Source organism: Arachis hypogaea, chromosome 3, assembly GCF_003086295.3.
Source record: "Arachis hypogaea cultivar Tifrunner chromosome 3, arahy.Tifrunner.gnm2.J5K5, whole genome shotgun sequence".
Taxonomy (NCBI): Eukaryota; Viridiplantae; Streptophyta; class Magnoliopsida; order Fabales; family Fabaceae; genus Arachis; species Arachis hypogaea.
The window spans coordinates 22,382,082-22,401,170 of NC_092038.1; the positions used below are offsets into that span (position 1 = coordinate 22,382,082).

Here is a 19,089-nt window from a genome sequence, read left to right on the forward strand (position 1 = left end):
CATCCTTGCTATTGATTTTGTTGAGCATCTCAGATAGTGAGTTTTTTGCAAGGATTTAAAACATTATGATATGATATATTTATAATACAAAAATAGAGTTAATTTAATGTGTATATACTTACATTATAATGCGATTTTTTCTTTTTTGAGACGATCATTTTTTTCATTTTTTCTGTAAGGAACAAAAAATTTTGTCACTACTTAGCAGGTGAACCTCACTCAATTCACAAATGAACCAAATTTGGTTCACATTTGGTGAATACTTAATAGTATTATCAAGTGAACCTAACTCAATTCACAAATGAACTGAATTTGGTTTAGATTTGAACAAAAAATGATAAATATTTAATCAGCAAGAAAAACATATTTCAATTCATTTTTGCATGCAAATGAACTTAATTAAACTAAGAGATGAACCGAATTTTTTAAGGAATAGCAGATTTGGTGAATACTTAAAAGTAGTATCAAGTGAACCTAACTCAATTCACAAATGAACATAATTCAATTCAGATTTGAACAAAAAGTGATAAACATTCAATCAGCAAGAAAAGCACATTTCAATTCATTCCTACATGCAAATGAACTCAATTAAACTAAGAGATGAATCGAAATTCTTAAGAAATAACAAATTTGGTAAATACTTAACAGTAGTATGCAGTTAACCTAACTCAATTCACAAATGAACCGAATTTGGTTCAGATTTGAATAAAACTTCATAAACATTCAATAAGAAAGAAAGTACATTTCACTTTATTTCTACATACAAATGAACTCAATTAAACTAAGAGATGAATCGAGTTATTTATCAGAACCAATAAACTAACAACACAGTTTCATTCGATGCCCTTAGGTACGAAGAAAACAAGAAAAAATAGAATCAGAGAAACTCGATCCACTAAATGAACGAACTCAATCTTCTAAACCTTAAATTGAACTAGAAGAAACGCGAGATTTGCGAGAAACTAACTAAATATAGTAACAATAGTTTGCTCAATACCTTGCAGAATCTTTGTTCTTATTTTTGTGTGTTTTTTGTTGATGAATTCAAACGCTCCACCTGATTCTGCAAAGAATACGAATGAGTTTTGAGAGATTGTGAGACAGATTTAAAATTTGTTGGCCGTAGTATCAAGTTGAAAGAAGAAACTTTTTTCATATTCAAGGGCGAAGTGAATTGATAATGTTTGGGTGGTCTTCGGCGCGTATAACACGCGTTTTATCAATGAGAGTGAATTTTTTTATATTAAACCTGCTTAGTTGGGCTTAAATACAAAAATATTTAAATACGTAATTCAACTAATAAAAAATAGAGTAAAATTATTATTTACCTAATTTAAATTTCTCTTTTCTTTTTAATTGATTCCTTATATTAGCCGAATCATTGCTATACTTTGATTCTTCATTTAACCTAATTGCATCCTTTGTGTTCAATAGGCTAAAATTCCTTTTAAAAACAGGGTCATGAATTGATGATGATTGATGCACCATATATGGCGGCGAGTATAGGTATTATTCTAATCAAGTTGAAAGAAAAATATAATAAATAGGAGCTTGTTTTTTACTAGAACACGTAGATGTGTTGGCATGAACTTCCATCAACAGATCACATGCAGAGCCAAAAGTCAAACACCTGCTCCATCCAGAAGCCGTAGATGACCTCCTTCAATGTTTATATATTTTTCCTTTCTTTTTCTTGCTCTTATTTTTTATTTACTTGTATAACTAGAAACCGTATATATGTATATGGCTTGTTTTTATCATTTTATGCAGAGTTGGTAGCAATTATCAAATATCCTTTTGAGTCTGCTGAGTCACTTATGTTATTTTTTATACAGAGAGTCCTCATCTATTCAGTTATCAATTATATATATATATATAAATTTAAAATTAGTAAAATTTATTTTCTTTAATTAATATTTTTAGTTATTAATCTAATTTTTTTAATTTTATAATCAAATAATATAATTTTAATTTATACTTTTAAATATTATTAATTAATTGTTAATTAAAAATAATAAATTTTATTGATTTTTTGACTTTCTTTAATTATTATTTATGATGAAATTACACTTTATGACATGCATGTACATCGTACGTCTACGTATAACGCCGTAAATAATTTTTTATTAGGAAGGTACGGACGTTCTAGAAGACACGGATTCTAATCATTTAAAAAGTAAAGTCAAATTTTTTAACTTTTAATATGATTAAACAAGCTTGATTATGAAAGAGTCTTTTAATCTTTCGAATCAAATTTATATTTTTAATTTCTAATATATATGTGTGTGTGAGTGTGTATAATTAATATCTTTCTTAATAATATTTCAACCAAGAACAACAATTTAAATTAAATTAAAAAATATATTTTAAAGTATTATGATTTTTATTATAATGATAAATTTTTAATGCTAATAAAAAACTTTATTGTATTTATTTTTATTTAAATAATATATATATGATAAAAATGATAAACTATTTAATAGATGATAAATTGAATTATAGTCATATTATTGTTCCAAACAGTAATAATAACTAATTAATTCAAATTTTCAATGTGCCGATATATATCTCTGATCTATTAAATTTTAAGTCTATATATTAACAGAAAACACCTAAATATATAAATTAATTATAAGTACATGGCCATCCTGTACCAAATAATGCTTTATTTTAGTATTTTAAATTCATTCTACGTTGTACACCAAAGTTTTGTTTTATTTTTCTTTTAATCAGTAATCGTTTTATTTTTCTCTTAATTAATAATCACGACTACGTTTGGACTCTGGAATAATATTGACTTTTGAATAATAAAACTTTTTAATATAGTTATCAGAACCGAGCTAATCCATCCGGTTAGAATATTAAATTAATGAATTATTAGTTTAAATCTTAAATTATTAGGTGAATCGATTAATTCAATTATAATTATATAAAAGTTTATTTTATTCTTTTCATAGTAAATATTTTTTTTATTTTATCTTTGTATTAAATTAACTATTATTTTTAATTTTGATAATTCATTAATAATTATTTTTGTATTTATGATAGACTTTAAATATTTATAAAAATTATCATATAATCGTAAAAAATATATTTTGCAATTAATAAAGAGTATTTTTTGTCATATTCTTTAATTTATAAATAATAAGAGGTAAAAATTAATATTTATTTTAAGAATTATATATATTTTAAAAGATAAGATTAATCTTTCGGTATAAAAAAAAGAATGTAGGTGTTTTGTTGGTTGGTCGGATTACTTTGTACGAGGTAAAAAAAAATAGAATTAATATTAAATCGAATGGTTATTTTTTTATTTTTCGATATCCACCAAATGTATGGTTTGATTTTTGTTCTTAAAAATTAGAGAGTCTGATTTTGTTTTCTAGAAATTTAAGGGTTCAATTTTTATATTCTAAAAATTTAAACTAAATAGTGTTACATTTGAGATTAATACTCTTATAATTTATAAATCTAAAAAATATTATTCTCACTCTAATATAAAAAATATTTTTCTTTTTTTATTAAGGAGATTAGTTGGTGTTTACAAAATTTTTGTTTACTTTGTCTAAAAATAAAGATAGAATAAGATTGGATTCACGCCTTTATTTTTAAATTTTATGAGTAATGTAAGGCATTATAAAAGAGACTTTTTTTTTTTATTGTACTAGATATATTCCTATAAACTTATTCTGACCTACATTTATATTTCATTTAAGAGTGAATTAAAGTATATTTTTTATTATTAAAATTTATTAAAAATTTTAAAAATATTCTTAAATTTTATTTTGTTTTAATTTTATCTCTAAAGTTTTTGCTTTACATCAAATATATTCCTACCAGCTAAATTTTTAGAAATTTAGAATCAATCCAGTAATAATGCATAATAATTATGTCTGAAATTATTGCTGAATTGATCCTAAATTTTTTAAAAATTTAGCCGTCAGAAATATATTGATGCAAATTAAAAATTTTTGAAACAAAATTAAAACCAAATAAAATTTAAAAATATTTTTAAAATTTTTAATAAATTTTAAAGATAATATTATACTTTTATTTTTTATTTAATAATGACTGAAAATGTGTGATCCATATTGGGAATAAGACACCATTCTCCCTTGAGAAAATACATTTGACAGAGAAATAAAATAGACACAATTACAACACAATAATTTAACGTGAAAACTCCAAGAAACGGGAGAAAAATCACGGCCGTTGTCAAATGACAACCAGAAAATATCACTATGTAAAAATTATTACAACACATAGACTTCTTTTTCTCTAACACCGGCACCCCAGTACACCCACACTCTCTCAAAACAAATATTTAACTATACCTCATAACACTCTCTAATCAAAGAGTATAGAGGAAATTAAAAGAAAAGTTAATACAAGCTTTAAGTGTTTCTGACTGGTGCAAAAAATATGGAGAACTTAGCCTCATATTTATAGCCTAGGCCACCCACTCCATTTGCTATCCTAAGCAATGTGGGACTAATTCAACCAAATCCTAACAATCTCCACCTTGATTGAAATAGTCACACATCTTCAGCTTCCATTGTCAACACCGACAATTCTTTGCTGCCATTGTCTATACCGACAATCATAGTTCAGAGAACTATCATACTCCACCATGAAAGTATACTCACTTGGAATTAGACCATTCCAAGCATTTCGCCTTGGTACAGATCGAAACCTTGCTGAAAATTAATGGTGCAACTTTCAAATTGGCTTTTCCTGGAAGTTTTTCAGCCATCGACATAACTCCGCCACACACCTTGCATCTCAACGCCAACCAATGCCCATGTGCAATTGTGGACACGATTGCCACAACTTATCCTTATCCATGGCAGTGCGGTAATACCATGAGGATACTTCTTGTCTTCTAGAGAACATCATCTTCATACCAGAGATCTTCTCCTTCAACGCCTTGTGCAAACCTGATTGTATCAACACATTCTTGACTTGTATTTGCCACAAGCCAAAATTGATTCTTCCATCAAATTTCTCTATTTCAAACTTCACAGCACTTGAATATCCTGATATTGTTGCAACCGTATACTGGAATAGTATAACTCAACTGTAGACCGTGCACTGGGAAGGGTCCCCAGGAAAGAGAGGTGGGTCACAATGGACACACTTAAATACCAAGTCTTTTCTTAGCCAGAACCTTTCCAAACTGCACTCTCACAGTATCACACTGCCTTCCAGCAACAACAGCAACCAAAGATCAACCTCAAACTACAGGACAAAATTCTTTTCTGATGTGGAAGGTCAGACTAGGCTGCAACCACAAAGCATACTAAGAATAAATCTCACCGAACCGAAACTCTGATACCACATGTTGGGAATAAGACACCATTCTCCTTTAAGAAAACACCTTTGACAGAGAAATAAAATAGACACAATTACAACACAATAATTTAACGTGAAAACTCCAAGAAACTGGAGAAAAACCACGACCGTTGTCAAATGACAACCAGAAAATATCAATATGTGAAAATTGTTACAACACATAGACTTCTTTTTCTTTAACACCGGCACCCCAGTACACCATACTCCTCAAAGCAAATATTTAACTACACCTCATAACACTCTCTAATCAAAGAGTATAGAGGAAAAGAAAAGTCAGATACAAACTTTAAATGTTTTCGACTGGTGCAAAAAATATGGAGAACTTAGCCTCATATTTATAACCTAGGCCATCCACTCCATTTTCTATCTTAAGTAATGTGGGACTAATTCAACCAAATCCTAACGATCCACATAATATCTAATGCTTAATATCTGTAAATAATATTTTTTAAACAAACAAATATTTACATACACAAGAAAAGCATTATGGTCTATGGGATCTAGTTAATCTAAACTTGTATAGTTGATAGATTACTAAAATATATACTTTTAAGTTTTAATAGTTTAATTTTAATGTATTAATAACTTTTTATATTATCGTTTAATTACATTTTTTTTCTATAATTATTTATGCAATAAATATGACAGTTGATTATTTTTTATCACAAAACAATTATATATATTTTGTATTTGATAATAAATCAAAAGTAATTCTTTTTATAACTTGTTAGCACAAAAAAATCAACATTACAGATAATTCGATCATGATCATTATTTGACTTAAAGGTGAGTTGATAATATGTAAGTCAAAATGTTATAGCAAGTGTGTTGTTCCATGAAAATATAGGTCGAAGTATTACAACACATAAATTATTCTATAAGAGCGTCAGCACAAGAGCTCGACTTATCACAGAAGGAGTCGAGTCGGTGACTTCTAAAAATCGAAATGAGATAATCACACGAAGGCTTTATCCAGAAGCACTTTATGAAACGTAGAACTTGAAGACCAAGGTAAGAAAAGAGGGGCTTGAAGACCAAGGTAAGAGAAGACGTGGGACGTCAAACTTGAGAATCAAGATTTTTCATGGCCAAAGTAGTATCGTAGCCTAAGAAATAGGAGGAAGTTAGATCACTCTGTAAATTTGTCCTCGTGGTCTATAAATAGAAGAAATACAAAAAGAAACAGATACTTCAATTTGAACACTACAATATCACACAAAACTCTATACAATCCAAACGCCAAAAAAATTTATAGAGTGTAAGTGCATGTAAATGCTTGAAGTCAATTTTCAGTTCATTTATTTTAAATTTATTTATTATTTCAGTTATCGTTTTTATTTATTTCTCTTTTCCTTCTCATTATTTTGTTTTACATTGTTTATTTTGATTCTTTTCTTTTAAACATTTTATTTCTAAGTTTTTACTTCACTTTATTTTATTTTTTTTTATAATTTATCTCAAATATTTCAACATACACAATTTTAATACCTACGCTAAATAATTTTCGGATCGAACTCAAACTTTTTTAAAAGGAATCATTCCCTCGAACTGAAATCTTAATACAAACTTAATTCGACACCTTATCGAAATTACTAAAAATAAAGTGAAACATAACTATTCAAACTTCAACAAATTGATTTATCTAATAAATTTCAGTCAATCATTGTCTGATTGATGATTATGTCTTCCGTGCAATAGCAACCACTAATTAACATCATGATAACGAAAAGTTTCATAAACAGAAGTATTATTACAACTTACATCGTGATTAAGGCCGAAGTGAGTCAGGCTGAGCCGAACTAGACCAAACTCAAACTCGACTCACAAAAATTGAGCTTGGCTCACGGCTCAACTCATTAACAATCGAGCCTATTTCTTAAACTCAAGCTCGACTTACCGAAAGCTCACGAGCTAGCTCGAGCTCACGAGCTGGCTCAAATAATAGAAACATAAATACATAATCTACAATTCTATATCAATAAATTATAACTTATATATTTTAAAAAATATTTTAAAAAATCAATTTTATATATTATTATTTATCAATAAATTATAATTTTTTTATTTATGTCATACATCAAAATTATATGTAAAAAATAAATATAAAATTTTAAATAATTAAGATCGTTAATATATATGGTTATATAATACTATTTCATATGTATATATAGGATATGTGTATTAATAATTATATATAAATAATCGAATCAGCTCACAAGCTAATGAGCTGAGCTTATCCAAACTCAAACTCGGCTTATTTAATTTATGAGCTCAATTTCAATGTCAAGCTTGGTTCACTAGCTTACGAGCTTAACTTATCAAGTTATTAACGAGTCGAGCTCGATCTAGCTCATGAGCTGACTTGACTCACTTCCAACCCTAATCATGATATATGTATAAATTACGTGATTAAGAAAGACACGCAATGTATGGCTTCATCGAGTATACATACATGCCGCGCGTTCTCATGTACCTTATTTTTTTGTTTTTCATTTTTTTCTTTTCTTTTATTTCCCAAAATAGTATCCAAAAATTCGTACCATTGGCACAAATAATAAAAGATACCGAACGAGAAATAAATCCTTGTCTTCAGCTTTGTTTCATAAGTTTAGAAGCAAACTTAGGGTGTTTGAGACTGAGTCCCCACCTAAGTTTGAGGGAGTGTTAGTAGAGGTAGTTAACTCTGTTATAGAGTTGGTTCTTTTTGTGTTTGTTACCATATCTTTCTATACTTAGCCACTATCTCTACTGCTATATATAGAGCTAACTGACGTATGATTCTAAATTTCTAACACAACTCATCTTCTACCTCGTGCTCTCTTCTCTCTTATTCATTCCTCTACCTGAATGAATCTTTTCTTAACTCTAGAACTCAGTTGCTGATGATCTTATACCAACAACAGGGATGACTATTTCTATTTAAAACTATTAAGGGTGTGTTTGTGAAACACGTTAGAGAGGATAAAAGTGCGTTTAAATGCTTTGAACGATGTTCTTTGATGTTTGGCAATCGCCGACATTATTCTGCATCCCAAAAACTCGTTTACTAGAAGCAAAAAATTATAGCTTCTGCATTTACTCAACCTACGTTTAAGTTTATTGCTAGTTATTATTGATTTTTCCATAATTTTTTAAAATAAATACCGAGAATATTAAAATAATTATTCTAATTTTTGTACACTATTTACTATTTTAATTTTTTATAATATGTATTATTGTTCCTATTAGAAATGATAAATTAAATAAAAAATTAATTATAAATAATAATAAAAATATAACTTGTAAAAAATTAGAACCTAAAATAATAATAAAAATAAAATTATTAAGAGTACTTAAAAAGAGTACTAAAATATGTTATTTTATATATTATTTTTAATTTAATAAATAAATATTAATTTTTACTATAAAAAAATACTTAAAAAGTTGTCAATTTTTATATGATATTTTTAACTTCATAAATAAATATTAATTTTTATTATAATAATAAAAAATTATAATATACTAAAATAAAGTACTATAAAAAAATATAAAAAAATTAAATATACTTAAAAAAATATTATAATTATTTATCTAGAAATGATTTTAACTAATATTATTTAAACAATATTTATTTTATCAAAATCAATTTTAATAAAAATTACCAAACATAAATCATGTTAGCACAAACTCACTTCTACCCAAAATCAATTCTACAAAATTACTTCTATTCAAACTCCAGTTTGCCCAACATAAATCCAAACACATACTAAGTACTACAAAAGATTGAGGACTATAGTAGTAGTAGTAGTAATATCTATATCTAGACTGAACGTTGTTTAGGAATAGAGGCTTGGACATTATTTATGCTTTGGAGAATGCTAAATAGTTGAAATTTGAAATGATGATGGGCTCAACTCTTTTTAGACTAAAGATGTGTTTGTGAGTTCCGGTTTGAACTTTGAAGTATAAAAGCGTCAGGAACGCATACACACTAAACTATATTCAATATATATTCCTTCTTCTTGTTCCTTTCCAAAACAAAAATCAAGAACATTACTCTTTAAGAGTGTATTTTTGAGGTAGGACTTTCGAGGAAAAGTGGGAAGAAAAGGGTCTAAAATGCTATGTGGACTCTCTCTCTCCCTCTCCCTCTCCCTATCCCTCTCCTTTCAGATCCCAACTCACAAATACACCCGAATCCAAGGTGCAAAACCCAGCCATAGTGAGCATGGCAACATGAGGGATTCCAAAGGCTTATAGGAACTAATAGCTACCTCTGGACTTGTTGAATTGCCACACCTGATCTTTGATTGAGGCAACACTTTCTAGCTATATGGAAAGGGAGAAAACAATTTGACATGAAATCTGAGACAACTATGGTTAACTAACAGCTACAATCTATAGAGTCTATGTTCAGGTTAAATATAATCAGTGCAAAAGTAATAATTACCATGTTTTACCATGGTACATAACTAAAATACAGTACAGGACAGCACAGGATAGAATCAATATTTTCTGTGATTCGAACACAAAACAAGTATGACCAACGTATTCATACAAGATGATAAACTCAGTATGTAACATACTAGAAGATTTTGGTGAATGAAGTAACAGTTCAACAATGAAGTAACCATTATGAATGAAGTAATGCAAAGATCGTACAGAATAAAACATTGCAGGTTTAAGTGCCCCAAGAAAATAATAACAGCAAGATAAACATTCTCAGCATATTACACACAGAAAAATGATTCAATGAACAGTGCATTAGTCTATGACGGCATGGATCAAGCAAAGAGCTCGTGATAGTTATGAATTATGACTCATATGTCCGTATCCAAGAATCTAAACCGATCTTATGTATTGCTGAATTGGCAAAATACGTCACATGATTGACAACAGAAAGAACGAACTTACTCTATTAGAATTATACCAAACCAGAGATAGAAATCAATTGGTGATGTTTACCCTCCAAGAATTTGCCATTCTCTAACATCAACCTATATCAGAGTTTGCTAGAATGATGGTTATATATGGAGGCAAAGTGCTTTGACTGTCATTTCATTGGTGACATTCATTAGCAGCAGACAAGAGATTCACTGAAATACCACAAAGCTATAAATTGATCTTTCCAAACATTTGGAACAGATTCAGTTGATTATACATTCTCCAAAAAAATATCCATGCCTGTAAATGGTCCACACTCTACAAACCACCAATATAATTGTTGTGAAACCAATTATGATAGTAAATAGGTATACTACAATCTACATGCAATAAAATAGAAGAAAATTTATTGTAGATGATGAGATGATCACTGAAAAGGGATAATAAAATGCAATATACTAACATAGCATAGCATCAAAGTTTACTATATTTCAGAATAAACACAATTGGAATCTAACTAACTTAATTGTAGGATTCATGTTAGACACAGGCTGAAATTCTGCAACTGTACTTCGATCAAGACTTTGGATTTCAAACATGGATTGTAACATACCCGAAGATTTAGTGAAGAAGCAACAGTTCGATACTGTAGGCAAGTTTGCAAGCAACTCAGGAAAGAAAAACAACAACCAGTGTATATCAGTCTATCATGATATAATGTAATCAAACAGCTTGTGATAGTTGAAATTCAATAAAATGCCGGTATTCCACTATAACCAGAAACTGATCATATGGACTGCTGAATTGCCAAAATGTTATATGAATACCCATCATAGAAAAAAAAATTGTTCAATTTTAAGAGACATACTAAACCAGACATAGAAATTGATATGTTCTATTTGTCATATTCTAACACTCAAAATATTATGACTCTGAAGGAAAGATACCAACCAACATTGAATTAAGTTAACTGGAACCTTCAGTGATAAAACCTTCCTTGCGACCTTCAAAGCCAGGCCGCAAAAGCTTTTTCTCTCTCTTTGCGATTTTACGCATCTTCTTCTGATGAATCCTCTCAGAAATATTATCTGATCTCTTTTGCTGCTTCTCTGCCTTCAACTGGTCCCTTGTTTGAATTCTCTCTTTCCATTTCTCTGCATTCTTCTGTTGCTTCTTCTTCTCTTTACGAATGCTTTTTTCTAACAGCTTGGGATCATCATGAACCTTAATCCCCGATGCTCTATCCAATGCTGCTTTCCACGATTGCTTCTTTGCAACAGCCTCACCTTTCTCGGGATCATTCTTCGCTTCCTCCAACTTCTTTGCCCTTTCAAGTTCCTTATGCCTCGAAAGTTTCCTTTTCTTCTTACCTTGCATTTCACCATCTGTAAGTTTGATATGACCAAACACAAGCTCTTTCGAGGTCTCGGCAGCATCCTTCTTCACTTTCTCTGTAGACTCTTTCTTTGCAACTTTATTTTCTTCATTTTCACTACCCCTCTTGCGTTTCCTGTCCTCAAACCCTCTCTTCGCATTTCTTTCCTCCCTCTTCTTTGACCTTCCCGAATTCTCGCGACTTGAACGAAACTCCTCAAGCTTACGATGAAGCCTTTGCCGAAGCTCTTCATAAGTCACAGACCGATTGTCCCCTTCAAGGGCAATGGGCTTAGCCTCACCGTCCTCCTCATCGCTACTCTCATTTGCCTTCTCCTTACCCAAGTTCTGCTTCAACAAGTCAAGAGTAGTGGCAGGGGGATTTTCAGGATCCAACCGTTCCCTTCGAGACTTCTTAATATTCTCCTTAGTTTCCCTCTTCGCCTCAGCTTTCTTAGCCTTGCTGAGACCCTGAAACCACGGCTTATCCTTATCGTCGGTTGGAAGGTAAAACTTGGCAGGGATGAGTTCAATCAACTTGTCAAAGAAAAGAGTATGGTCATGAATCACAGAGTCTAAATCTTGAACTGCATCAGCCTCTGCAACAGATTGTTGCTTCTTCTTCCTCATCTTCTTCCCCTGGGTAACGGAACTGAAATTAGTTTCCATTGGGGTTTAAGGTGGGAAAGCCTAGTTACTGAAACTTATGTGAAACTCAAAATTTCATCACTGATAATGGGAAAGCTTGTTACGAAGTTGAACCTATAGATGATAAGAAAATGGAAGAGGGAAATTGGCACCTAAACCTTAGTGCTTTGAAGTAAAAAAACAGCAAACAACACACTCTATTACAGTAACAGCAAAATAATGAAAGAGAACAGTAAAAGAGATGAGAAGAGAAGCACCTGATGCAGCGGCAAGGGAATGGAAGGGCAGAGAGAGAGAGAGAGAGAGAGAGAGAGAGAGAGACTACTATAGTTTCAGACTTTCAGGTTTACTTGTTTGGGTCAGGGAGGTCACTGGGTTAGTTTGGGTCCTAGGGATGAATGAAAAAGTTAAAAGGGATGGCAACGGGTCTGCATGGGGAGGGGGGGACATGCCCCCGTCCCTCATCCCCAGAAACACTCCCCGTACCAGGGAGCGGAACCAATATCCACCGGATATCCGGATCTCCAGGGATTTATTTTAGAAAAAAGGGAAAAATTAAAAAATTAAAAACAAAGAATCACAATAACAGACATCAATTTTACAGCTGTGGCACTTAAACCAATCAGAGGACTTCCATAGAAGCTATTCATGCATATATATACACATCATCACAGAGTTGCAAGAGATACAAATTCCTTAATCAACAGCTTTAATCCTCATCCCAGTTACAGATTACTATGATTGGCATGTAAATTCCAATAAAAACTAAAACTTTAGAAACAACAAAACAACCCAAAGAGTCAACTAAAGTATTAAACCAAATAACATGAAGAGAAAGAGTACATAGAAGCAATCAAAGAATAGCAGCACCCAAGATTCACCTTCAGACAAAGATAAAACAGAGCGAAACACCACACAAACACTCAACCGACCCAAAAGCAAACAACCCCTTTTCACAGAACAAGAAATAGGTCAGAATCCATGAGCCACCACAATCAATTCAGAGAATGAAACCCCATTTGCACACCAAAAAAAAAAAGAAAAAAAAAACAAACAAACTGATATTCATTGTCTTGCAAAATATTACCTAATGAATATTCAGAAACCTAATGGTGCTTAATTTATGATTTATTGTACAGGAATTAAAATCATAGAATCCATTGCAAAATATTACCTGAACTATCGAAAGAAATACAGAACACCGTGGATCCGACACAGGAGGAGCAGCAGCGCGACGGCGGGGCGCGAACCTGCGAAGGAGAGGAGAGGCGCGATGGCGCCGGGCGCCGCCAATGGATACAGGGCACGGAGAGAGGGAGCTGGTTGGGTCGGTGGGTGAGACTGAGATGGAGGCTGGTGAGGTTCTGTGTTATGGGTAAGGTTTAGGGTTAAATCGGGTCCAGTTATGCTATGCGTCTGAAATGTTTTACCAGGCTTAAAATAAAAAATAAAAAACAAAATGGCGGGTCTGTCGAGCATGCTCACCCCGCCTCGCATAAGTTCGGGAATTTCGGACTGTTTGTCACTCTTAATTTTGGGTTCAAATCTCTTCTAATGTGACAAAAAAAAAAAAAAAATATATATATATATATATATATATATATATATATATGATCATTTCAAAATCTTAAGCATTTCAAACAATAGAACTTTTAAAGATCCAAAAAAAAACAATAGAACTTTTTAACACAATTATTTTTAATTAATATCAGTTAATTTTTTAAAATTATTTTATTTATTTTAATTATAAATTATAAATTATAAATTTGTAATTAAATTTTAAAAAATTTAGATTTAAATTAATTAAGATTTTTGTATAATTTTATAATAATTGAGTATTTTTTATATTTAAAGTTTAAAATTTTAATAATTAAAAAATAATAAAAACTAAATAATTTTATTTTTAGATAATATGTGTTATATTTTATTTTTTAATATTTTAAAAATAAATAAATTTATTGTTTAAAGAGAAAAATATTTTTATAAATTGTATATATCCTAAGTACAGTGCTAGAAATTTTGGTATAAATGTATACTAGATACAGTACATCTAGTTTATGCACAAATTTTTAAATTGTATGTATCTCGATTATAATGTACTCAAATTATATTTTTTTGTGGTTTTAAATGTTTTGTACTCGGGATATATAAGATTTATGAAAATGCATAAATATGTTATAAATTACACATTTTCATAAAATATTACATTTAAATAATTTAAATATAAAAAATCCATAAAAAATATTATCAAGATTTGCCCATGAAAAAAATGTGAAAAAATAAAACTAAATCAAGTATTATTATTAAACTAATGTTACTATCACGTTAATAAAGAAAGGGCTAAATCATGCATAAAAATTTTTCAACAATGCTATATGTATAATTCATTTTAATAATCAAATCCAATCAAATTAAATCATTAACTATAAAAAGATATTCTCAAAATAACACGGATATATAGGCACTCCACTAATATTTAATTAGAGAGCGTAATGCATTTTCTGTCCTTTATGTAACACACAATTTTTTGTTAAAAAGTACACAAATTTTAAGCAGACAAATATCAATATAACCCACAAATTGTTCAAAAAGATTTTTATACTTAACAAAATGACTTATTCATTTAATTCGAATTTTTGTAGTAGTATTTGAATAAAATTTTAAAGATGTGCAAAAAAATTCGAAGCAAAATTAATCTCTGAATTTTTTTATTTTTTAAAAAAATATGGTCATTAACACTAAAAAAATTTTAAAAGAACTCGACATAGAATTACCAAATTTTAAAGATAAAAAATTTCATCTTTTTAATGATAATTATAAACATTTGCATCAAAATTTGATCTCTAAAATTTATTTTAAAATATATATTTAATATTTAATTCTTTTCATCTCATTTTTAAATCTTTTAAATGTTTATTTGTCGTTAATATTTTTTAAAATTTTTTTTATCAATGATATATCATGTTAATAGTTTACTCATATAATTATATTATTAAATTTTTTATTATTGTTAGTTTTCTCATCACCAATTTAAATACTCATTTTAATCTCTTGAAAAAAAAGGAACAAATTCATTCCTTATAACTAAAGAAGTCATCAATTTTTACCTCGAGAAAATATTGGTACATAACAAACTATATATATAATTATCACATTTAAACTACATACATACTCGTATAAATATATAATTCGTTTTCTATATGTATGTGTGTTTTTTGAAAGGATTCTTGAAGCAGTAGTTTTGATAGTAAAAAGATGAAAAGAAAAATAAAAAATTAAAGAATAGCAATATTGAATTGGATTCACGGAAACAATGAGTCACTAAAAAGATTTAAATAGAATTTTACTTCTCTACTTATATAACGCACTTAAACTAAGATGAATTTTTTACAATTGTCATAACTAATCACCGTGATTTTTTATTATCTTAACTCTTTTTAACCAAAGAGTTACACTCTTCTACACCCTCCTCAAATTCGAGTTTGACCTTGAGAAAACTTGCAGTTTAAACCTCAGCCTCTCAAATGTGAAAGCTATCAAAGGTTTAGTAAGAAACAACCTGATCTGTCCTTAAAATATGCATAACATGTAACTATTTTTTATTTTTCTTGTTCCTGATTAATTGTACTTCAAGCTGAAAATATTTAGTTTTGTCATGTAACACAGGATTTGTCATTAACAAAACAGTGCTTAAGTTATCACAATATCTAGTTAGAGCAGTTTGAAGCTTGACATCCAATGCTTCTAACAAATGTTTGAGCTATTGTATCTCAGATTCACAAGTTGCTACACTCCTAAATTCTGCTTCTGCAGAGGAACGACTTATAGTTATTTGTTTTCTGCACATCTAAAAAATTAAGTTAGTCCCCAAATACACACAATATCCTGACACGGACTTTCTATCTTCTAGATATGTAGCCCAATCTGAATTAACAATTCCATATAATATCATATCATCACTTCTGTGTAGGACTAAACCATGATGTTGTGTGCCTCTCAAATATCTCAATACCCGCTTGCCTTCCCATGAGCCAAGAGGGGAGAGTGTATAAACTAGCTAATTTTTGTCACAGTAAAAGAGATATCTAGTCTTGTGATGTATAAATATTGTAGGGATCCTACAACAGTTCGATAAAGTTTTGGATCTTCAAAATTCTCTAAACCTGCAGACAACAATTGTAACAAAAAAATCATAGGGGTTGGCATAAAGCTAGCTTGAGCCATCCCCAATTTTGACAATAAATCTGTAATATATTTGGTTTGTGAGAGATGCAATTTTTCATTCTCAATTTTGTGAATCTCAATCTCCAAAAAATAGCTTAAGTCACCTAAATCTTTTGTGAAAAACAGTATCCAATTTCTTAATCATGTCAAACACACAATGTGAATTATTGCTAGTAATTATAATGTCATCCACATAACAAAGAATATAAATAATAGAACTAGTATGCTTCTTGATAAATAAAGAATTATCGGACTTGGCATTATTGAAACCAAAAGAGTGCAAAGTGGCGGTTAGCATAATGAACCACTCTCTAGGAGCTTGTTTCAAGCCGTAGAGAAATTTGTTCAACTTACAAATATGTGTGTCAGACTTTTCTTCAAAGCCAATTGACTGTGATATGTAGATTATTTGATGTAAATTCCCATTCAAAAAGGTATTGTTAAAATCAAATTGCCTTATCACTCAATTTCAAGAAAGAGCTAAGCTTAAGATCAGCCTAATTGTTGTAGGTCTGATTACTGGACTAAAGCCTTGTTTAAAGTCAAAACCTTCTTCTTAGTGAAAATCTTGAGCCACTAATCTAACTTTATATTTGTGAATAAATCCATTAGTGTGTCTTTTATTGGTAAAAACTCATTTACAACTTATAACTTTTGCATTTTCTGGCTTAGATACTAAAAACCAAGTATTGGTTGTTTGTAGAACTTTAAACTCTTTTATCATCGTCTCTTTCCAACAAGGAATACTGAGAAAAACATGAGATATTTTAGGAAGTTGTTCATCACTAACTTTAGACAAAATAGAAGAAAAAAATATTTTTGATTTAGACGAACCTATTTTAGACCTTGTCATCATAGCATGAATATTGTGATGAGTAATGTGTTGAATGGTATGGTGTTGTAGAGGGTTGAGTGTTAAGAATTCTATAGGTGGAAGAACCATGTCTATGCCAGAAGTGGATTGCATAGGATCTTGGTGCTGTGTTAGAGTAGGATTGTGACTAGGATCAAAATCATCCTCTAATTGATGGCTTGGATAGTCATTAGTTGTGACAGAAGGAACACCTTTAATTGTGTGTGAACTAACCAGAGTGGCTCGTTCATTTAAGGTGCTTGAATTTTGCTGAGTAGTTAAAGTGAAATTTGGAATAATAGTAAAAATAGTGTACTTTGAAAAATAAAAAGAACTATCTGCATCCGTCTTAGTTAAGTCAAACTTGTTAGTAACAGATTTAGAGAGAAATAAATCAGAATAAAAAATTGAGATTCATCAAATTTAACATTTTTAGTGATGTATATTCGTCAATTGGGTGATAGACATTTATAGCCTTTGTAATTAGGGGCATATCCAAAAAAAACACGCACTTATGTGATCTATAGTCTAATTTATTCTAATTATAAGATGTAAGAAGAGAAAAGTACCTGCCAAAGATTTTGAGAGATTGATAATCAGGTTTCTGTTTAAATAAGATCTCAAAAGGTGACTTTTGTGACAAAATAAGAGTTGATAACCTATTTATCAAATAAGTAATAATAACAGCTTCATTCCAAAACATCTTTAGCATTTGAACATTGAAAAACATGACTAAGCTCATTTTTATCAAGTGTCTATGTTTTCTCTCAGTTCTTCCATTTTGTTGGGGAATATATGGATATGAAAATTAATGTTAAATACCTTCTTGTGCAAGATATGTAGAGAAAGTTTTAAAAGTGTACTCACCACTATTATCTGACAGTAAAGCCTTTAATTTGCAATCAGTTAGGTTCTTTATAAAATTTTTATATTGAATGATAGCTGTAAAAACTTGAGATTTGTGAGAAAGTAAGAAAGTACACGTATATTTTGAGAATGCATCAATAAATGTGACATAATACTTATAACGAAGATGAGAAATAATGGGAGAGGGTCCCCAAACATCCGTATAAACTAATTGTAATAGTGAATTATAAACGGTTAAATAATTACTATATAGAACAGAATGCATTTTGGTTTGAACACAATTTTCACAAAGACTAGACTTCTTATTATCAACATTATTATCAAAAGGAATGTTACATTGTGAGTAGAACAAGATGTACAGTTTTAGTGACAGTGTGTCCTAATCTCTTATGTCACAAATCAAAAGAAGGAAGAGAGATAGAGAAAATTTTAGTACATGAATCTATTTGTGAATGATAAGAGACAACAATGTAAAAAAACTAACATAAACCTCTGCCTAAAATCTTGCAGTAGAACCTTTTTAGTGAACTGGCATTTAACAAGACAATAAAAGGCATAAAATTCAAAATAAACAAAGTTATTCTCAACAAATTTAGATACCGAGATTAGATTCTTCGTTATATTAGGACAGTAAATTAACTTTTGTAGAGAGAACTATCTTTTAGAAGATAAAGAATATAAAAAGAAGTGTCCAATATTAGATATAGAAATATCTGTTCCATTATTAATCTGCATTTGTTTTGGCCCTGTGTATTCAAATGATGCAATCAAATTAGATTGAGAAGAGGTTACATGATGAGATGCACCTGTATCTGGATATCAAGCTGGGTTAGAGACAGTAGATGGTGCAACAAGGTATGCAGCAGGATTGTGAAAGGTATTTGTAGGTGGAGGAGGAGTAGATGCAA

General features: G+C 29.8%; 1 protein-coding gene across 2 annotated transcripts; it reads right to left on the minus strand.

The window, feature by feature from the left end:
* Window positions 1-10,892: 10,892 nt before the first annotated feature.
* On the minus strand, window positions 10,893-13,761 carry LOC112789854 (uncharacterized). 2 transcript variants are annotated; one of them, XM_025831945.2, is made up of 2 exons: window positions 13,412-13,761; window positions 10,893-12,228 (listed from the first exon to the last, which is right to left on the minus strand). In XM_025831945.2, exon 2 carries the CDS (start codon window positions 12,217-12,219, stop codon window positions 11,182-11,184), a length of 1,038 nt encoding a protein of 345 aa, XP_025687730.1. In that variant the 5' UTR covers window positions 12,220-12,228; window positions 13,412-13,761; the 3' UTR covers window positions 10,893-11,181. The 2 variants fall into 2 exon arrangements, with proteins under 2 accessions (XP_025687730.1, XP_025687729.1); XM_025831944.3 differs by having other exon boundaries at window positions 10,893-12,351; window positions 13,412-13,725.
* Window positions 13,762-19,089: the final 5,328 nt, after the last annotated feature.